The 23,669-nt window shown below is 37.0% G+C and overlaps 1 protein-coding gene across 1 annotated transcript in view; it reads right to left on the bottom strand.

Annotated features, from left to right (window-relative positions):
• The window catches only part of IL1RAPL1 (interleukin 1 receptor accessory protein like 1), a 685,196-nt gene that overhangs the window by 161,812 nt on the left and 499,715 nt on the right, over positions 1-23,669 (bottom strand). The window contains exon 6 of the mRNA XM_063392981.1: positions 1,942-2,016. Coding sequence (XP_063249051.1) covers positions 1,942-2,016 — 75 coding nt within the window. The remainder of the gene's footprint in view (positions 1-1,941; positions 2,017-23,669) is intronic.

Below are 23,669 nucleotides of genomic sequence, written 5' to 3'. Positions count from 1 at the left end.
GGTAGGATTGTCTTGGCTTCAACAGCTGTCTAGGTGAGCCTTGGCATTATTCCAGCATTCAAATAATCTGCATCCTTTGCAAGGTATGAACTGACCCCCAGAAATTTCCCTGGCTTTCCTCAGGGAAACATAGACCTTTCCAAGGTTATCCAGCAGGACCAAGGCATTAAATCTAAGAGAAGAAAAACCCAGTTTTCATGTTAGGGAACTATCAGTTTCTTAAACTTGTTCCAGTTCTCACAGGTTTTTCACAGGCTTTTAAACAACAAGTTAATATATTTTGTAGCTTCTTGATATAAGGCTAAGTACTGCAACCTCACATTAATTTATGGTCAGACTTTCCCATCTGTGTCTGAAAGTGATGTTTTCAAGCAAACTCTTATATTCACCAACAGCTATTTCGTTTTCTGAAAAGCATCTTTTTCAAACCCAGCTCTTTTCCAATGATTTGATATGCTTCTTAGAACTATGAGAAATCAAAACTGAGATTAATTCTGAAACTCATAGACAAAAAGCCTCTAGCTAGCCATTAATAATTACACTCTTCTTGCAACAGTCTCACCATACAGTATATTTATCAGGACATCAAAGCCCAGAAAGGTTCTGTCTTTTGGTTTTGGGTTTTGTGTTCTTTTTCATCAAAAATATCTCAGCAAGCAACATTAGTTAAAAAACAAATGTGCAATCACTTTGTTCTCTGTTCCCCAGTCCTATGTTCAAACAATGTAAAATCATTTAGGACTAGCATACAGGAAATATTTTCTGAGTCAGTGTATCAGAAATCATGCCTTCAGAACAATAAAAAATAGCTCTAGAAGGAAACATGTTACATGTTTCCTTTTCTGTATAATAGTTTCTAAATATATATATATATCAGCATATCAGAAATCTACCTGGATAGCCTGAATCATTCAAAATAAAAGTTTATTATTATCAAAGAAAATGTGAGTAATTCTCTGGCCACTATTAGCCATAAGCTGGTAATCACCATAAAATGCTCTGCCAATGACTGTCAGAATTAATTTGCATGCCTTCTGCTTTTTAGACGTTGTGTTGCAGAAGGTACTGAGCTTTCCTTGCTGGGTTTTTTTCTATGAGATTTATATTTTTTTCTATGAGATTTTTTTCCACCAGATTGGTTTCCATTTTGTCCTGTAGCCAACATGCTAGAAAATCTATCAATAGGTTACTGTTCTGACACCAAAGCATAATTGCAGTGTAACCTACTGTTTGTTTCTAGCAAGTTGCCCTCATTGCCAACCCACAAAAGAGATAAATTGCTATGTCCTGCAAAATCTAGTAACTCATGCACTCAGTTTTGGAGCCTTCATTACCTCTGCAGCATTAGCACACTGAAGTGACCAATCATACTCACCATCCACTAAACTAGTAAAAGTGAAACAAAATGCTTTCTTCATGTATCAGTTTCTCTTCATTCATCTATACATAAATATCCACACATTCAGAATAATCAGATGCTATCATGATAACACTACTGTTTCCTGGATGATTTGCCCAGCACAATCTTTGTAACTAAGGAATATATTTGCAATTCTGTAAGCAGCCAACAAAGCACAGAAGTCTTCTGAGCAGAACTTAAATCCCAAAATCCCAATGAATCCCACAGTAAGTATGTATAAACATACAGAAAAGGGAAAGTTTAGAAAGAAAAGTTCAGATACTCTTGTAACAGTTGACTTTCAAACCTAGTATCAGTAACCCAAACTTGGCATTCAGCATTAGTTATTGAGTTTTTTTTTTTTTTGTGAACAACAATCTTGTAGATCAATATGTAGATCATACATCTCTTCATGGAATCAACATATGTTTAACATCTTTTCAATGAAATTATTAATGTCAACATGCCATCACATTACCATCACACATTAACACATCAAATTCCTTCATACAAATTGAACAGAGGTTATGCTTGCTACTTACCTAACTGGGTCTCCTGAATTGTTAGCTTACTCTCCAAGGGGTGTAAAAGCTTTGGTGGTTTATCTGTTAGTGGTGCTAGAAAAGAAAGAAATTCACATATGTAGTGTTCTGATATTATTGGGTGGACTAAGATGAGTAAGATTTGGGTTTATACCTATTATTTCAAGAAGGCTTTTGTTTTTCTTTCGTTTCAATAGTTAATGCCTTCAGTAGCTGTAAATATTTTTGCTTACATCATAAATATAGCTTCAAAATTAAAGGTCCTTGTATTAAAAAAAGTAATCTCTTTAAACCCCCACAAAAAAAACCAAACAACCATGCAATAAAAAAAAGAACAAAAATCTCAACCTAACCAACAACAAAAAAACCCCATAAAAAAGCCAAAAAAACCCACCCCAAAAATGCAATGACATTGTAATTTTGTCTTTTTGTAAATATTACCCAGAATTTCATAGTTTGCTGTGATATCTAATTACTTTTCTATAAGGTATAGTCATTAAAAGATAAATAACATAAATTAAGCTACTATACGCCAATTTTGAATATTTGATGAAAATTTTATTTGAAAAGATATTCCTAACACTGAAACTTTGTATAGTGGAATACTAGAAAAAGATTAAGTTTTCAAAATCTAAGGAATGGATACAATGAAGTAATGTCAAGATTGCTAATATGATGGCTTCCCTTTCCCCTTTTGGTCTACCTTGAAATAATATCAGTAGACTTATGCAATAATGAAATAGAAAGAGTTTTGTAGTGGTCAAAAACCTTCTGAAGGTTGTTGAAGTGTCTTCAAACCATGCATGTACACAAACCATGCTATTCTACTATATCTGTCTACTTAATTCATGGAAGTGACATTGATTATTACTACTTTTGTTGTTGTTAGCAAGTTACTTTACTATGTCTGACAGATGAGTGCATGCCATATGAAAAAAAAGAATATTTTTTTTTCCTTAAAACCTGATAGTAAATATTCATGGGAAATTTCCAACTTTTCTAGTCACCTGCAACAATTTGATATTCCTCTTTTCAACATCAATTCATACTTCAGTTTTAAACACAGATTATGGGCTGTCGCAGATTTAAACTGCATTTGACATTTTGATATAGCTCTGGAATATTTGTTCCCTTCAACTTGTCAAAATCAATGCTCCTTTTCTTACTGACACATCACATACCCATATGTCTATGGGCTCAATCTACTAAAGACACACATCTCCTGTCAGTGGAATAGCAGGAGAAGTTTATTTACATTCTCTTCACCATGTTTCCTCTTTTAGTAAAATAACAATGTTCTTTAAAAGGTACAGCATTAATTTCAACTTTGTAACAATTACAGAAGGAACCATTATCAACTTGTGTTTGTGCTTTACAAAGATTGTCTTTTGTTTGATAACAGCATAAACCCACTGAGTTGGTATCAGAGGTATTAACCCATCAGACCTAGCAATGAATGAAAATTCAGTAGAGTGGTAAAAGGTGTGTACTTGGTCCACAAACCTTCTCTCAGCTCATTCTTCTTACAGCTCCTAGTCTCTATGGGAAATCATTCTGCACTACAGCCTGCAGTTGTGAAAGATTTCTGGCATCATCTCTGGCTTGATACTTTACACCAATGTTAATTCTTTTTATCGCTTTTTGTCTCTCTCTCTCTCTCTTTTTTTCTTTTTTTTTTTTTTCCTTAAAGGCTAAAGTGGGTGGAAGGGAAAAGGATTCCAAATATATTTTCTTCTTAAACTGTAAAATTAGTCATTCCCATTTCTTAACTTCTCTGAAAAGGCTCATAATTCATCAGCACACTGCCATTTTGTAAACATTCATGATGAATTTAAATTTAATTTTGCAGTTCTGTCATTCTCAACTCAATTACTATTCATCAGATAATGTCTTCTGAGTCACTGTTGTTCTAAATCTGTTTTGAAACTGTGAGCAAAGTTCCTTCATTGTAAGCAAAGATATAGTAACTTGTGGAGTTAATCTGAATGCAATGAATAAGTAGATTAGAAACTAGAATTTTTATCAGTTTAAGCAAAGATCAACATCACTTTTACGATGCTGTATCTCAGGCCTCTAAGAAACTTTCTACTTTTAAATGAATAGGCCCAGGACGTGTGGAGATAAATCATACTTCAACAGAAGTTTGAAGTTGTTATAAAATTTGTTTATTTTATGAGATTTTATGTTTAATTTATGAGATTTAATAAATAATTTAACAAATAAAATGCTACTGAAAATAATAAATTAGAAATAACTGGTGTATCAGAATCACAGGAGCATGTAGGCTGGAAGGATCCTTTGGAAGCCCAGTGATCCAACCTCCTGTTGGAAGCAGGCCCAGTAGAGCAGGTTGTCAGGACCTCATCCTGCCACATTTTGAACATCTCTGGATGCAGATTCACCACTTTGGGTGTTCCAGCTGCCAGCCACCCAGGGGCCCTGTGCTGGACTTGGTTCAGTACATCTGTCTTTTTGAGCAGCAAAGAGCTGAAAATTTATCAGTGTCCCAGGTGTGGCCCCACAGACAGGACAGGGAAGGATTCCCCTCCTGGACATGCTGGCTAAATTCTTGCTAAGAGCTGTGAGTTGGATTTCATCTCCTCATGCTCAACTTATTGTCCACCTGGGCTGACAGGACTGTCCATGAAAAGCTTTTCTTCTCAGTCTGTCCCAGGTTCTGCTCTGCTGCATGAGATTATTCCACTTCTAGACCAAGGCATTGCCTTTGTTAGACTCCACGATTTTCTCCACCTTTTCAAGGCTTCCTGAAGGAGCATCTCTCTTCTCTACTTTGTCACCCATTTCTCCCATTTTGCTGAGTCCACTATTGTATTTCTGTCCTGTAAGCAATCACATTTCCCAGGGCCAACTCCCTCACCTGTCCAGAAAAGTAAAAGTATCCTTGAGTACTCTGCATTCCAGAGATTTAGACTGTAGGGAAATACTGTGAATGGGAGTTATATAGACAAGGAAAAGAATTTCAATAACTGTATGTGCTTAAAATATCTAATTTCCCAGGGTGATCTGAAACTTTTCCTCAGTCAGTCAGGGCCTTTAGTGTCTGTTATTTGATCCATTTCTTAGCCTGAAAAATGTATATAATTATGTTCTGGAATATTAATCCCAGTGGACTGATGCAGAGGTGGGAATTTCTTAGCTGCCTCTACACCTCTCAAGTGTACACTCTCCACAGATAGCAACATCAATGGACAACACAGAGTTACTGCAATGCTCATTTAATTTAGAAACCCTGGAGTAGACTTATGTGTCTCCTATAAGCTTTTTCATGTCCCTAAAGTCATGGGGAATGACTTCTTAACTAGGCTATGTGTGAGGCTATTCAAAATCAATATTATTTTCACATGGATATATTGAGCCACAGTTATCTATTAAATTGAACAGCAGAAGTATAATTTAATCCTTTCTTCCTAAATTTTTATGAAATAGCAAGAACCAAACAAAATTTATAAAACTCAAAACTATGTCTGGTCTCTTAAATAAGTTAAATAGCTTTTATTCTTTTGTTATATAAATAGATGCAGTAAGGCAATAATTTTCATGTCCTACAAAAATATCCATGATTTGAAAGCACTTCCTGTTCTGTACTGTATGCAAAGAATAAAAATTCTTTTGAATATGTGTAAAAATATAAAGAGAAGATCCTCTTCCCACCAGGTAGTACTTGTCAACATGGCTGTCATACAGGAGGAACAGAGTGCTTGGATTCCTATTCTTGCATCAGGGAATTCTCAAGTCTCTTGGCAAGAATCTTAGTTCCTGGATATTATTATCTACTGATGCATGGATTCACTTCTCCCTTCCTTCCTCTGTTTTTTTTCTTTCTCTTTCCTTCTCACTTTTTTTTCTTTTGTTTTTCACCACCCTTGCATCCCCCCACTTGAGAGTCAAGAATATATTATCCCAGACACAGTTAATCAAAATTGGCATATTCCTCTATAAAGACAATAGGGATTGATAGGTCAGTGCCTTTTAAAGGGAAGCTGTTTGATCATAAATCAACTTTGCAGCTCATCTTATGTTTGACTTCTGAACCATCATTGATGAATGGTTTGAAAACAAATATGTGTCAAACTTGAAGTAAATGAAAGTTAAAAAAATAAAAAAGCTGAAGTAACCAATTCTGACGATTTATTAAAAATTAATATACCGCTTCAGAGATATCAGTCAGCTGCAGACATATTGACCCTGCTCAGAGAAAAAGTGTCTAAATTCACATTCCATGTCTATCAGATTGAATGTACATTTAAAACATATTGAAGAATTTGTCTTGCGGTAATGAAAGTGAGAGCCACCACAATCAGTCACCCTGCTGGAAACTGGCCAGAGGATAATATTTTTACATCAGCCACTGACTTCCATGCTCCTCCTCCCACGCTGCTGCTTGAGCTTTAGATGAACGTGATCACACGAGACGCACACGCACTTGCTCCGTGCAAAACTCTGATATTTGGAGAGACCAGCCAACTGTTAGATCCTAGCACATGTAATGAAGAAATCTTAATTCCACCTGTATATCAAAATAGCACTAGTCTGGACACGAAAATGGAGCTGCCTCAAAATGCACCAGCTTTATAATAGAAAAATTATAATTCCAAAGATCCAGGTTTATATCTGTTTTATGAAGCGCTCTTGGATTCTCCCTGGAAAATAACTACAAAAGGTTTTAATTTCTTAGAGGAAGACAGGGTTTTGTGGAATTTTTCTGCAAATCAGAAAGCCAGTTTATTATCTGGACATTTCATTCCAGGCAAAAATTCACAGGAATAGTTGCCTCACTTGTCCAGTCTGAGGTATATATATTTTAGAACATTCCTGGTTCAAATGTTTTATTGAAGTAAAAATTACATTTTGAGGATGAAAATCCTTCTGATCTTTCTGAGATTTAAGATAACACAATGAGACTAAACCTCTTATGTTTATAAACTTAGACCATTTTTCAAAAAAATGACTGACTTGTCCCTGGAAGACATTGTAACTATAGCACAGGATTAAACAGGGGGATTAATTCATTGCAATGCAAAGGGAAAACATTCCTACACTTTGAAATCAAAGAACATCAGAGACATGGAGTTCTTTTCATGAATTCTGTGCTGTTTCTTTCAATTTAACCCACAGTTCAAAAATTCTCCATCTCTTGGTTTATGTTTAGAAACTTAACAGAATTCCTCATTGCCATGTACTTTCTTGCTAATTTTCTGAGCTTGTGTTTCATTTTCTTGTATTTTTGTTGTGCCAATTTTGTCATGGGCAGATAATTGTGAAGACAAGGTACTTCTGTCAGGGGAGGGATATCTGAGGGGAATACAGAGGGGGTTGACTGACTATGAAGCTGAACAGGTTGCCCACGGAATCTGCGGATTCACCACCCCTGGAAGTGTTTAAGGCCAGGCTGGATGGGGCCCTGAGCAATCTGGTCTAGTGGAAGGTGACCATGGCAGAAGGATTGAAAGCAGATAATGTCTGAAGTCCCTTCCAACCCAAACCATTTTCTAATTCTGTGGCAGTGCCTGGCACTGCTGCCTGCTCCACACGCCCGCAGAGTTGCCCTGGGCCTGGCTGTGAAGTGCATGGGGTGCACTCCCCCCTCCAACCACCTCATCTGAACATTTACCCAAGCATTGTCAAGCATGATTCTCTTATGCCAGCATCGGTGGAGAAGGTTTGAACCTAAAACAGTGAGTTTTGCAAGGAGTAAAGCAATGGGTTTAGATTGCTGTGTTAAAGTGTCTGCTTCACGAGAGGGCTCTGAAAATAAAGCACTGTCATTGGAACATCCTCAGTTCTGAAAAGTTGACATCAATGGCCATATTAAGAAATCATAAGTAATTATAATAACAGAAGGAAAAACTATGGCATTCCAGTTGATAATTTCAGTGCCTTGAAAAACTCTGATGTATACTTTTATGTTTGGTTTCTTTAATAGAAATGTCTGTAAAACAAAATGCAGTAGCAGTAGTCTACAGTAGATTGCAATAAAAATAATTATGTCCAGCCTGAAGCTGCAAACATTAATCTACACAGTCACTGTCCATATGAATTTTGATATGTAGAACTCAGAGATTCCTCAGTGTAAATGTGAGCTGAGCAAAAAAAAAACCGTAATGCAATGAAGGATGCTGCTTTTTCCTTATTTCTCTTTACATAGGTATAGTCCCATGTATTCAGATCTATCAATAGAGACATCAATGCCTTTTAAAAACTAAATATATGGCAAGGTCCTTCATAAGAAGGGAATTCTTTCTACCTGCTTGAGACTTCTAGCAACCTTAAATCTCTGCTCTCAGTTACATTCAGATTAGTTTTTATTCACGTGGGCATTTAAAGTCACATATGTCATGAATTGCACAGCAGCCCTGTGAGAATATTCTGCCTCACTGTGTGAATGCTGAATCAAGCAGTTCAAACTGAGGGCAGACACATATAGGGATACTGAAGATATGAGTGTAAAGCCATAGGCATATGACAGTAAATGAGCTCTCTGATGTGGCTTAGTTTCCACTATGACTGGCTGAAGATCAGCTTTTATCTTCTGAAATGTTCCCATAAATCTTGCATTGCCAGACAAAAATGTCTCTCCTTTCATTTTATGTCTGTCTCCTTGTCTTCTCCTTACTACATATTAAAACACCCCCAAAACAACAAAAAAACAATTCCCCACCCTTACTGGTTTGGGCATATAACTGAAAATGGGTTTTATTTCTCATACCAAATCATTTCTTCTGATGTTTTTCCCAAACTGGCTATAATCTTTAATTTTTCAATAATATTTAAAAAAACCAACAACAACAAAACCCCACGACTTTGTAGTGCTTTGAATAGAATATCAGCCCTTCCTAAAAGGAAGTGCAGAAACAGCTAAACCTGTATTAAATAAAGAGGTTGCAAAAGTTTTCGTTATGCATGTTGAAAAGAGTCATTGTAAAATAAAATCTAACAGATGGAAAAAATATTTCCAAGAAGCTTTTTAAAATGTTTTAAGCCTATGAGTCCCCTGAGATTAACAACACACTGATTACTGGAGAAGAGCAAATGCAGCCAGATGTTGGGGTTTTCATTATCTGCTCATCTCTAATTGAATCTGATGTGACACTTGTGCTATCCCTATGACTTCAGAGGAGATGTTAGTTTTCTTGAACACACAGTGACATTTCCCAGAGATCATCTCCATGGAAAAAGTAAAAATAATCAAAATGCTGCCACGGCAGATGTTAATGCAGTCTGGAAATACAAAAGAACAAAACAGTATAAGTAGTCAAACTACTGAGTGAAATATCAGCCTAACATCTTGATAGGCTCTTGGTCTCTTTCTGTGAGCACATTTAGGATTTCTGTATTGATATTATAAAGAAAAAGTGAAGGAATAAAGTAAAGCTTTGATTCTAGAAAAAATTTAATTATAGTTACAGGATTCCCTGTCTCCCTCCCCCAAAAAAAAAAACCAAAAAAAACCCACAACAAACAAACAAACAAACAAACCTCAAACAAAAGAGAGACCCATAATACAAAAAGCCAAATATAAAGTATCTAAAATACTCACAATATTTTTTCTCTCTTGCCTAAAGTTTTTCTACACTACACCACTGTTTTTTGTACAAGATTATTGAAGATAATGGAAATGAGGCTTCCTATGTAGATTTATGAAAAGGATGTCATGCTAAAGCCTGGTCTATCTGCATGTTTTTCATTTCACTTGATCTTAGAGGTATCAGATCATCTGGGAAAAAAAAAGGGAATGTTGTTCCAATAAAAAATCAGATTATATATTATCAGTGCACTTAGTGAAAACAAAATCTCTTGTTAGCAAAACAATTAAATGATGTATCAAGGAACATTTCCACCAGCAGATCCTCAGCTTAATGAAGCAGCTCACCAGCAGTTATTCAGCAGCAATGCAGATAGAACCTGCCAGGGAATCTGCTCCTGTATCTACATGTTAGCTCATGCCTTTGTTTGGAAGAGTCTTTAGAGAAGTGGTGTGCTGATAACTCTTGTATAAGGCTTATGAAACAAATAGAAACACACACAGTATTCTTAACAATGAGGCTACCTGAAAAGATGTCATATTCATGAAGCAAAACAGAGTTATATAAATAATAACGATTTAGGCAAACCTATAAGATAAGCCAGACTAATACATTATAGTCAAGCAAGCATTCTGCAATACACTATTAATATTTTTCTGCATATCATCCTAGACTGACTTCTCATATCATTACCCTAACCTGTTCTCCTTCCTTTTATCTCTAGGTTAAAACAAAGAAAATACAGGGATGGAAGTAGCATAAAGTTGTATTTTCTGTGACTAGAAAAAGTATACATATTTTAGACAACTACTCTGTCATTCATTGCAGATGACCCCAAGAATCTCTCATTTATACAGTCCAACCATTCAGTGATACCTACATTTTTTTGTTCAGCCCCACCTTCACACTTGTCATTGAATTTAAGTACTTACTATTATTCTTGTCCTCAAAATTTTCACAATCATTAAACCTCCCCCTGACATTTAGCAATAGTTTCCTTTTTTTTCCCTATTATTTGTATACCCTGTCTCAGATTTAGATTTCAAACCCAAGGAAATGGAGTTTGTTCTGGAATCATTTGAATCATAAAGAAATCTGGAAAACCACCGAGTCCGACTGTTAACCCAGCACTGTCCAATCTAATAAACCATGTCCTCAGGTGCCACACCTACAGGTCTTTTAAGTACCTCCTGTTCCAATGCCTGTTCTCTGGACTTACTCCATCCCCTCAGTGCCTTTGTTGTAGTGAGGGGCCCAAAACTGGACACAGCATTTGAGGTGTGGCCTCACCAGTGCCCAGTACAGGGGGACAATCCCTGCCCTGCCCTGCTGCCACACCATTGCTGATCCAGGCCAGGAGCCATTGGCCTTCCTGGCCCCTGGGCACACCTGGCTCATGTTCAGCTGACATTGTTCTATTGACAGCATCTCTCAGTCTTTTTCTACCAGGGAGATTTTTCAGCCAAAATTTAAAGTATCCCACTGAAGTAGAACAATGATTTTAGGAAATGAATGGTAATATTGGGAAACTTGTTCCTGCCTTGCTTTTATTATTCTTTCCTTTTTTTGGAGTTGGGGCAGACAGTTCTTGGATATACACTAGCTCATGACCTTTGAAGACAAATTCTAGATACTTTATTTTCTTAAATAATTAAATTGGTTATAAATCTGCTGATAATGCTGACATTTCAAAGTAAGATTTCTCAGCCTCTGAGGAGGCCTTGTAAAGAGAAGAGGACCTTATGCACCCTAACCACTTCAAGGCTTCCAGTGAGCTGACATTTAAAGGCCTCACAATTAAAGATTTTACATATTTCATAGAGTTTTCTCTGTCAGGATTTGTATTCAACCTTTTAATCCTGTTGCTCTATTTAAAAATAATTTGATTTAAAAGGTGACCTGCTCTCATTCTCTCTGTTCAGTTTCTGTCTTAGACCTGTTAGATTAGAACAATTACTTTGTTCTCCAAGTAATTTCAGTGATTTATTCTTCTGAATCTGTCTTTGTTCTGCTAGGAATTTGGACATACTATCATTTCTTGTGACTTAGAAAGTGAAAAAAAAATCAATTTTCATGAACAATAAGAAGACTTTTTTATTTTCTTTTTGTATTTCTCATTGAGTGCACATGGTTTTTTTCTGTCCTCTCAGGCAGCTTTTTTTGATCTACTCCATTGAGACAAGGGTTTTGCTTTTAAGCTGAGAGATTTTGGACTGTAAGAAAGCAAATACCACTCCTAATCTTCAAGAAAGACTAGAAGGAGGATCTTGGCAACATAGGCTGGCCAGCCTTTCCTTGATCCCTAAGAAGATGATGGAACAGTCCTGAAAACCAGTGCCAAGATTATTAAGAACAAGATGATGATTGAGAATAGTCAGCATGGATTTACAAAGGTAAAATTGTGCTTTACCCACCTGACAGCCTTCAGTGATGAGATGATGGGCTCAGTGGACCTGCAGAAGCAGCTGATGCTGTTTATCTTGACTTAAGAAAGGCTTTTGTCTCACTTACAAACTCGAGGGATTTTGTATGTGGATGGGTTCAAAACTGAGTGAAACTGCTGGACTAAGAGGGCTGCAACCAGCAGCACCAAGCTTTTGGGGCAGCCTGTACCACAAGGATCAGTGCTGGTTCAGCAGTCCCTTAGTGATCTGGATAATGAACACAAAACTGGAAAGAGTGGTTGGTGACCAGCAGGACTGCTGCCACCCAGGGGGACCTTGACAGGCTGGAGAAATGCTCTGACCCTGACAGGAGCCCAATGAAGACCAACAAGGGGAATTGCCAAGTCCTGTCCCAGGGGAGCAATAATCCCAAACTCCAATGCAGGCCTGGAGCCGAGCAGCTGAAAATCAGATTGGCATGGGAGAACCTTGGGTTCACAGAACAGAAATTAGCCATGAGCCAGCTCTGTTCTCCTGCAGCAGGGAAGACCAGCAGCCCCCTGGGGTGCACCCAGCAGAGCATGGCCAGCAGGTTGGAGATGATCCTTGGCCTTTTCTCAGCTGTGATGAGACACATCTGGAGAGTTGGGCCCAGGTCTGGGCTCTCCAACACGAGATAGATACCAACATAGCGGGATAAGGATAGTGATGACCAAGAGATTGGAGCATTTCAGACAAGGAGAGTCCAAGAGGGCTGAGACTGCTCAGCCTGGAGGAGATCCCTCAAAGGGATCTTGTCCATGTCTAAAAAACTATGATGGGTGAATTCAAGATAACAGAACCACACTCTTTTCACGGTAAGGGACAGGATAAGAGGCAACAGCACAGGAAAAAAACCACAGGAAATTCCACTTAAACATAAGAAAAATATTCACTTCACAGGCAGTCATCCACAGGAACAGGTTACCCAGAGATACTTCATTGTCTCCATCACTGGAGAATTAAAACCCAACTGGACATAGCCCTCAGCAGCCTGCCCTCTCTGACCCCATTCTGAGCAGATGATTGGATCAATATATCTCTAGCAGGTGTGTTATATATTTTTAGCAAACATTTGTACTGTGCATCCAGGTTTGGAAAGCCTGGAGAATTCCCCAGGTATCCTGAGCACTCAGTGTCCCTGCAGCAGGTGGGATGGAGGGAGTGCAATGCAAATTGCACTGCAGAGCTCCAAAGTTTATCATACAGATGTTGTGCCTGGTTCTGTCTTGTGTGTACAGATCCTTCTGTTATAACAGCAGACACCCTGGCACAGAGGACTTCAGGTTTGCATTATCTCTGTACAAATCTTGTCTGAAGTCTCTGCTGTACAGTTTTTGTTTCCATACATTTTCTGTTTCACAACATGGTAGGAAATCAAGGTCCACCATAGCACATGAAAAGCAAAAATAAGTTATACAGTCCATGTAAGGAGAGGGAGAAGAACATGCCTGAGAACAATAATATCTGACACATATTGTCCATTTAATGTGCCAAGCTTTAAATAAAGCTCTGTCTACAAACCCAGTATGGCAGATGTTATACTAGCACATATCATACGGTTACTTGGCAACAAACAGATTAGACATCACAAACATTTGGTCTGCAGAAATGTTACCAGAGCTGGTGATTACACAACCATATTTAACGCTTGGTGCTTAGAAATATCCACCCTAGTTGTGTATATACCAACTGTCTGTGAAGCAAACTCCAAACTTTTTCAGCAAAGGGCCTAGTTAAATATGTTAGAGTTTTCTAATCTATTTCAGAGTATGTCTACAAGGCGCTATTCAGTGTCATACAGAGGATCCCCATTAGAAAGGACATATAAGGACACTCTGGGCTAAAATACTCAATTTCAGGAGTTCAATAATGTATGCTGGTGAGAGAGGGAAGGTGCACTGCTAACAAATCCAGGCTGCTTCTGGTGTTTGAGCTCCATGCCACTGCACAGTTCTTACTACAGCACATCACCAGGGATTCAGGAGCCTTCATCCAGTTTTCAAAAATGCTGTAGATATTTAGGAACCCAACTGTCATGTCAGTTCTCAGAAACGTGTTGTGTTCCCCTTTGTTTAATGCCTATCCTTTTGTAAACCCTTCTTGGTGCCATAATCTTTGTGTAAATCTAGGAGCACGAATCTAAATTCCCATAAAACAAGGGACTTGCCTGTAAAGTTTTTTTTTTGGAAAATGCAATTTTCTGGCAAGTTAACTTCTTTCCCAATGGGTGAGAAATCTGGAATGCAGAGTCTGTGTAGAAAATAGCACCACAACCCATTTAGCATACAAATACTCTTAGCTCCTGTTTATATAGCTGACTTTTCTCTGAACTTTCAAAGTACATTACATGCTATGCTAGTGAAATGAGAAAATTAGCTGTCACCTCAAATACAAGATAAAAAACACCCCCAAACATGTATGGAGCCTTAAAATGTAGAGTTGGAACTCTCCCATAAGAAATGAAGTTGTTTTTACAAGGAACTAGAGAAAGAAAAAGATCAAATCAGAAATGTATCAATTTTTGCAGAAAACAAATAAAAATTACAGAGAGAATAAGAAACTTTTGTTTTCATGAGAAAATACTCATTCTTATATTGATTGAGGGATTGTTGCTCAGAAATAGTTCATCCTTGTGTTCCATTTTCATAGCAAAGAACAAAGTTTGTTTCCACAAGCAGCCGTGTGTAGTGGCTATTATGTTACACGGCTCTGGGTCTTTTAAGGAGAGAAAAAAAACCAAGTAAAAGGTATTACCCAGCAGGAATAGCCATTTTTTTTTCTATGTAGTGCACTGGCTGGGAATAATCTGCCCAAAGTCTGACATCTCCATATAATGCTGTTGGAGTACATGTTTCCATGGATCCTCTACCAAGAGTGAGAAGTACAGAGATTGAATTAAAACCTTTAGAAAAATTAGAATATATAAAATCTTTAGATACATAAAGTAGAAATTTAACCTTTAGCCTTAAGTTTTACATGCCCTAAGTCCTAGTTGTCAGTGTAGAAGGACACAGCTTCAAGCCTAGTGATAGGGTATAGACACAACAAAAATAGAGTAGTGTTTATAATTTTTAGTATGAATTTTATGTACAACAAGGTAGAACCTTATGCTAGTAAGATAGAGTTTTACGTTAATAGATATGCTATGTGCATAGGTTTTGACGCTGATTTTCGTAGTTTTACGAACTTTAGAATTGTACCTAGACTGGCTAGTGTGTAGATAAAAAATATGAATATGCATTTTGTAATTTGGGATAAAAAGTCTCAGGGTTGGAGGTGGAGGTATCGATTGATTGATCAGTTCGATCCATCGCTCTAACCTCCACCTCCTGCAGCCTGAGGAAGGAGCCTTGCCAGGGAGCCGGATGGAATTCTAAAGGTATCATCTATTGTAGCCTGGCATCTGGGCCCTGGGGTCCCGTCCCTTCCCCCTGCGAGGGTGCGGGACCCTGGGACCCCTCCTTGCCCCTGCGATCCCGTCCCTTCCCTTTCCCCCTCTGGCATTTGCCCCGGAACTCTGTTCAGGGCTGCTGGGGAGTCTGCGAGGGTCCGGGACCCCAGGACCTCCTTCCTGTCTCTGCAACTGGGAACTGCAAGGGTTAGGGACCCCTGGGACCCCTCCTTGTCCCTGAGACCCCCCAGACGGGAGCTCTGTGTGGTTCGGGACCCCTCCATTGCCACTGTGATCCCCATGGCTGGGACCCCTGTCTGGGATCTGTGATCTTGTGTTCCCTTTCTGTGATTGTGACCCCACGGTTGGAAAACCCTGCTTGGGGTCAGATGGGAGGCTGATTTACCTAGAGGCTGTAATGCCAGATTTATGTTTTGCTTATAGTCTTACTAGAGTTTTGCTTGTTAGGAATTCTACGCTTTGTTTGCTGTTTCATTAGAGTTTTGTGTGTTAAGATTTCTATGCTTTAGTTATTGTTTTACTTAGACCTTGCTTGTTTATGTTTATAATTGGTTGTATTGTAAGACCGCTCTTAGAACTCTCGCACTTTCAGATACGTGCTTTGTAAATAAACCACTCTGCTTAGATACTAAAATGATATAAGACCTATAAAGACTTTTAACTCGTACAACAACCTCGGCAAAGTGGTGCCCCTCGTTTTAAATTCTCAATAATAAAAACAATCCCATTAATATTTAGGAAATAAAGATTAGTACACAAGGCCTCCACAGACAGGACAGAAAGCCACTGCATCAGAGGAAGAAAAAAAGATCTCCTGAGTCAAATGAACAGCAGATGATACCTTCTGCTCCTACATTACATTCATGCTGGGTTGGAAGGAATCTGAGATCATCCAGTTCTTCCATCCCTTCGACACAGGCAGGGACACCTTGCACTAGACCAAGTTGCTCAGAGCTGCTTCCAGCTTGACTTTGAGCACTTCTAGGAACAGGGCATCCACAGCTCCTCTGGAAAATCTCCTCCAGTGTCTTACCACCCTCACAGTAAACATAATGAGGTCTAAATTTTAACTACTAAAACATGCAGATGGATTTTCATGATTAGATGGATCTTCAAAGTCTCTGGATATCCCTTTTCCATTGTACCCCACAGATATCTGGCATTTAGGAAAACTAGAGAGGCTTGTGTCATGGATAAAGAGTCAAAAGACTTGTCAAAACCATAATGGAAGTGCTAACATTTTCTTTCTGACTGGGTTACATCTCTGCTCTATATAGTTACAATATTTGTTGTTTTCTTCCATGTAACTTCTTCCAGAGAGGATCCAGAATTTATTGCCTCTGTTAGAGGTTTAATTTACCTGTAACTTTGTTCATGGCACACATGGAATATGTCTCTGGTTTTGTATCCTACACAATATAGGTAAGATGTCATAGGTTTTACTGTTGCAAATGGATTTCACCAGGACTTCAAAAGCCACCACGGGCCCTTTTCATGCCCAATTCATAATACATAATCCTGGGAAGAAACACTGAAAATAGCAGATCAGGGTAGAAAGATAAATAATGGCACTATTTTTCAGAAAAACTAAAAAAGATAACTACTATTTTTTTAAGCAGTTTGAGAAATGCCATGTATATGGTGTTCTTCTCTGCTTTCTTCCCATCTGTTCAGTTTTCCTTTTTGTCTCATAAATTCAGGTAATTCTCACTGCAGTTGTTAGGAGATGATTACTGGGGAACCCGCAGTAAAAGATGTAAGGGGAATGGCACCTCGGCTAGGATGGTGGAAAGGGGCTCTGGAGGACTAACTTAAATTAGTCACTGAGTGAACTAATCACTGATTGCTAATGTAGAGCCCACCACAATGCAGGTTTTAAAGAGTGAAAAAGCACTCCAAAAAAAGGAAACTCAAGGGTACTTTCTTTGTGAGGACACAGACATCATGTGTCTTCAAAGATAAAAATTAAGAGAAAGAAAAGAAAATCACTCCCAAATTCATGTTGCGTAAGGAAGAGTGGAAAAAAACCTGACAACATCACACATTTCTAGGGAAATTATCTACTTGATTTCTAAGTGCAATTTGCAGCACTTGGAGCTTTTCCCCCTATTATTGCTTTGCTACTTATTCTGATAGAAGTGAATTTATCAAGTGTTGGTGGGGTCCCAAACCAATTCCATATGTATATCTTTATCCTTCATGCATCTTTGAATGTGCTACAGGTTAAGTATTCTTCAGCCAGACTCACTCATGATAAACTTGAAATTCATATATTTTACTTATGACACCAATCAAAACATAAATAATTAAAACAACAAAAGTTTTGTAAAGCCAGATGCATTTTTCTGGGATTTCTTTCTGAGAGTAGAAATTGACTTTGAAGTATCAGGTAGATTCACATTATCAGAAATCAACAAACAAGAAACTGAAAGAATTTTTGATGTGGAAGAACTCTAGAGCCATGCCATAGTCATTTTCCAGGGGAAGACCTCATATTGGAAGCAAATGTGGAAGGCAAAAGGATGCGTGTAAATGCATGTAAATGCAGTAAATGCATGTTCCTTGATATATTCACATCTCTTTTGCTCCTACTTTCTTATTTTTTAAAGGGAAAATCAGGAAAGTAGATTTACCCTTGGCACATACTTCAAACCAAACCATATTCACTAGAGAACAAAAAAAAGCAATGCAAGGAAAAGAAAAAAAAATAAAGAGTACATAGAAAATCATGATAGAAAATTGTCAAGTATAATGTTGGACAGATTTCAAAAAATATATTTCATAAACAACTATTTTAAAGGTATTAAAAGCAGAATACATGCAATAAATATTTTTGAAAAGAATCACTGAATAATTGTAAATTTTTTCAATACCAGGTGCCCTCTTCAAATATTAATCAGAATACCTCATCAGCGTGTGGATATTTCAAAGAGAGTTTCTAAGTGTGCAGTTATTGTGTGAAATATCAGAATCAAAGCCAGGTGAGGCTGCAAAGAACTACAACCTGGAGGTCACCTAGTCCAAACTCCCTGCTCAAAACAGGGCAAAATTACCAACTTCTGTTCTAGGAATCTCAAAAAAATAATTTGTATTATATTAATAAATTTTAATGTTCCTTTTCATCTTGCTTATTCTCTTTGATAAAGATGTTTTGGATGAAGAAAAGAGGCCATTTAATTCCCATCCACTTCTGCACTGCCCATGGGAGAACAGCTTCATGCTGGAGTTCTGACATAGGAACTCATGAGAGTATGAAACTCTTCCAAACTTTTCTGAAACAGGGTTTTCACTGCTAAACTTTTTGCAGAGAGAATAAGGGCCATTTTTTCTGCCAAGTGTTGTAGTTTTTTAAAAAACAGATTTACTAAAAGCTGCCTGCAGGTGATAGCCAAGTTATTAATAGCTGAGCATTGGCAGCAAACTTAGGAACATTAAAAATATGTTTTTAATCTCAAGAATTATTTCATACAATAGATTTTATTTTATTAATCAGCCTCAGAAAATGTTACTTGGAAGGTAAGAACAATCAGATATTCTGAGATAATTTATATGCATGCTAGCCTTTTTATTATTGTAAATGCACCTTAAGATGCACTCAGTAAAATGATTTTACCTCATTAATAATCATTGTACTCTTGTACTCTTCTGTATAAACTGTTGCCTGTATAGTCTGCAGATATGTTTTAGTTTTTCCATTTCTCATCCTTCCCAGATATTTAAGTAGGTTTTGTGTGCATTTCTTGCTGTGTTTTGGACACATGCAAATGGAAAAAACCAAGAATTGAATATGGAAAAGATAGATGGATGGCTATACACTTATTTCAAAATAAGTAATAAATTGTTGATGGTCAGATGGGGCTAACAATGACAATATGACATTTCTGTAACTCTGGGATAGCTAAAAGTTGGAACAATAAGTAGACAACACTGACCTCTAAAGAAAGTATGACATTCATGGAAATATAATAGACTGTCTATTATCTTCTGTCTATAAGCAGAAAAAATTGCTGGTTGTGAGAAATGAAAATTATAATGTGCAAATCCCTCATCGTCCTTCCTCTGTTGACAATTATTTGGTTATAAAGTATTAAACTAATTATGTCAATAAAGTAATGTCTCAAATATAATAACTTTTCTTAAAGATATTCCTGCTGCTCAGCACTTTTGTCTGTATTTTACATTCAATCATTGAGCTTCTCAGCAGGAATAATTTCCATAGATTTTTAAATTGTATCTGTATTCAGGACCCACAGCTCTTTAGAGATGTAGGTGACCTGCACTAAAATCATGAGCAGTGCTTACAACATCCCCACAGGTTCAGAGAGAGCCAGCTCTGCCTCCGGGGCAGCTGGCCCAGTCTGAGACCAGTCTGACAGGGTCTCAGCTGGTGCAAAACCACTGATCTAATAATCAGTAAACTAATTCATCTTCATGGAACTCCTCTAAAGTTGGTTGTTTCACTAGGAACCGAAGGATTTTTTTAATTTAAATTCTATTTGGTAGGCACCACTGGCTTAGATATTTTGGAAAAAAAAATTCTTACATAATAAATGAAAAATAAATACTTAATTCTATGTTTGAAGGAAAAACATCAAGAGATCCCTGATTCCCCAAATTGTGAACAATACAGAATATAAAACTTAAAGAAAAAAGAAGAACTCACAGTGTGGACGTACAGTGAGAGTATGGTAAACACTTTATAGGTCTTATCCACAGATTTCTCTATCTTTTCATTCAAGTAATTAACATGATTAAGTACAGCTTTCCCATCTGGTTTAATTAGCTGTAATCATACCAAACTATTGTAAATTAGGCATTCAAAATATATGACACATCTTTTCAAATATGTGTACAAGTATTGTGAAAATGAGTGTAATAGGAGCATTCACTGGCCCAAGGCAATTACAATTACAAGAACTGTTTGTATGGTAAAAGGTCACAATCTAATATCTTTCATTCTCCTGAAATAGTCTTGTCAGTCCATAAATTCTAACAGTGAAAGCACATTTTTGACAACTGTGATTTATTAATTTAACTTTAGAACTAATTCCATATTCTTCTGAATATTTTAATAACGGAAATTTAAAATATATTATCTTGACAGAAATGATGGATTAAACCTTTAAACTGCTTTTTATATTTTTATTCAAGCAGTTTATACATTTACCTATAGGCATGCTGCTGAATAAAGTATGCCATTTTAATGAAACACCAACGCTCTGACCATGATAATTCCTCAATGCTGTGTGAATCACTGAGAACTTTTTTAATGACCCTTTCCAAATTACATTAATCCTCAAGTTTCTTCCCACTGTCTCCTGATTAATTCACTTGCATTTTGCTGGAGGCAACGTGCACGAAGCCTTTGCCTTCAGCTGGATGCCTGGGGAGGATGCTTTGGTGAAGTTCACATCACATCAGTCAGGGATGAGCACCTTTCCTCTGTCTGCCACTCTGTGTTGGTGACCTGGCTCCTGAAGCCACCACCCTTTTCCAGAAACCCTTTGTCTCACCTGCACTGTAACACACTAGAGCAGCAGAAAATGCAATGTAATTAATTAGTCACCTTAACTTTTGCTGCCAGCAACTTGCCAAGCAGCATTTGGGGAGGGGAAGGGGAATAGTCTAGAAATGAAGAGAAATCTCAGAGTGGATTTTTAGGAAAATGAAGACTTTTTGAACATCCTGTGTCTCAATGAAGATTAAGGTGGCTCTTGTTCAAAAAGCACGTGGAAAATGAAAATGCAAAATGTTTTTTTGTTCACACAATGAATTAACCACAAAAAAACTACTAAACCTATTAAATATGCAAAATCTACTTGGAGGGGGAGAGAAACTATTATGGAATTGATAATGCATCCCTACTAAATAATGGTTATTTGTAATAGATTTCTCCTCTGTAGTAAATATCGAATTTCTTAGGAGATGGTTCTATTTCTTGTTTTTCTTTCCTTTTGATTTAATAATAAAAACTGAAGGAATCCACATAATTTAAAGACGTAATTATAAGCTGCTGTCAAAAAAAGGCTGTGATGTAAGTGTGTATTGAAAAAGTATGGTTTCTCTCTTGTTGACTACATGTAGAGGTGAAGTACAATAAAAAGTGCTGTCTTTAAACTAGGTATTCTGTACCAAAGCACAGTATGGATATTCAGAATGACAAAGTATCCTAACAAATAAGCAAAGTAAAGAAGGAGAATTTACAAACCAAATTAGAAAATCCACAATTTAATGAATTATAATTCTATTACCTTGAATAACCTGTCTCAGACAGTGACCTGTGTCATTGTTTCACCTCTTTCACCTCTTCATCTTTCTTTCCAGACATGTAATGAATATATTGAACACCACCTGCTTTCCTATGAAATCCTGTATCCTTTGTTTTTATTAAAACACACATTCTTCATTTAGCTTTAGAAAAACAATTAATTACTATCTGAAACACCTCTCTAGCTTGAAACCTAAATCTTTTCAGCATTTAATATATAAAATTCTTTATCTTGTGAACCAGACAAACAGCAAAATATATTAAACCCCTCACATTTTGAAGTTTCCCAGCTATTGACCATATATGTCCCTTAGGAATTTTCACACAAAGAAATAGGCTTTGTCTGCAGCAAAATAAAACTGGGGGGTTTGTTTACATTTATGTTTTCTGAAACAGGACCAAGCTGCCATTAATATAAGTATCTATTTTTCTTTATGATTGAACTGTTTATTGATTCACAGTAAGACACATTGTAACTAGTAATAGCCTTCTAACTCCTCTCTACTTTCCTCCAAATAAAATTATTATCAGAAAAATTATTCAATCTTCTTATAAAAATTGGCAATGATATTGCAATGCATTATTGCCTCCACAAAAAAATAAAATCACCTTTTTCCACAATATATATTCTTCTGTATAAGAATCCATAATCTCTGTTTTCTTTAAAATAATATACTCAGTTCATGCACGACTTATAAAACTTTATGTGTATTTTGAAATTATTTATCTTGCATAGAGACCTGGGACAGAGAGTGATTGGTGTCAATGCACTTTGCATTCATAGATACGTGTAGCAAATATTATAGGGCTGTGTAAGCAAGAGCAAGTCCATGAGCAATACAGGGACATCAGAATAAAACTACATCAAGTAAATTATTTATTCAAATTCTTTATGTGATATCCAAATATCTAGTCTGATCTGGAATTGCTGCAAGGGGAACTAGTCAAAACTTCATTTATTTGAAATAAAACCAGTTGCACTCTGTGTATATTTGCAACCTTTTCTTAGTCATATATACTTTATTGATCTCAACAGTCACAAGAATGTACCTTTAGCTTGCATGTTTGCTTACTATTTCAAGTTAAGCAGACAGTTGAAGATATGATGTCTCTAACTTCATGAGGTAATTAATCTAGGCACAAAGAAATCCCCTCCAAATAAATTTTTCATACAATGAATATTACCAGATTAACCTCTCCTTCTAAGTAGACAGGTTACAATCTTGAACATGAGGTGTCCTTTCTTCTGTTGCTCTGAGTCAAAACTGCCACATATGATTTTTGTGTTTTCTTCTTTGGGGGGGAAAAAAAGGCAAACCCTCTAATAATGTTGTCTCCCTGAAATGCAAAAGCTTATCAGAGTAATGCTTGTTAGTATTAAAACTCCGAACTTAATTTCATAGGCATTATGGATAGAAATGTCAAATGCAAATGCAAAAGTAAGTCAGAGCAAGCAAAGAACAGAACAACAAACAAAGGAGATCAAAATCCTAATGCGCTTCCTGTTCCACATAATACCCAACTCCGTATTAGCATTGATATTCACTGCAATGGCAGTGATGGAAATGTCATTGGTACATCCACAGAAAATTCCTGAGGCACACAGCCGTAGACACTTTCATCTGCTGAGTAATAACCACGGGTTACATAAGGGAAAGGGCTTGTGAAGCACTAACATTGGCGACTATCCCTACCTGGTGTGCAGCCAGTGTCTTGGGAACAGGTGTTTTCAGTGTTTTTTTTGATCTTAAAGATAGTTAAAAAACAGAAAAAAATATTTTAAAACCAAAATATATTAGTTAGACCTCAGGAGATCTGTTGGTTGAATGTAAGCCCTGGTTTTCTTTAGAGAGACCCTAAGTGAGGTTAGAGCAGGAATGACACTTCAGAACAAACCAAACCAAAACTTTTAGTACTCGTTCTGGTAGCACACTCTCCCTGGAGTGGTGGGGAAGCACAGAACAGAAATCACAGCAAAGACGTGTAGGCACACACACAACAGCTTCTTAATCAGACATTTTAAAGAAGGGTTATCACAGATAGATCACTGGTTGGTTCTTAAAGATAGTCAAATATGA

Source organism: Prinia subflava, chromosome 3 (genome assembly GCF_021018805.1).
Source record: "Prinia subflava isolate CZ2003 ecotype Zambia chromosome 3, Cam_Psub_1.2, whole genome shotgun sequence".
NCBI classification, from domain to species: domain Eukaryota; kingdom Metazoa; phylum Chordata; class Aves; order Passeriformes; family Cisticolidae; genus Prinia; species Prinia subflava.
This window is presented reverse-complemented; position numbering and strand designations above follow the sequence as displayed.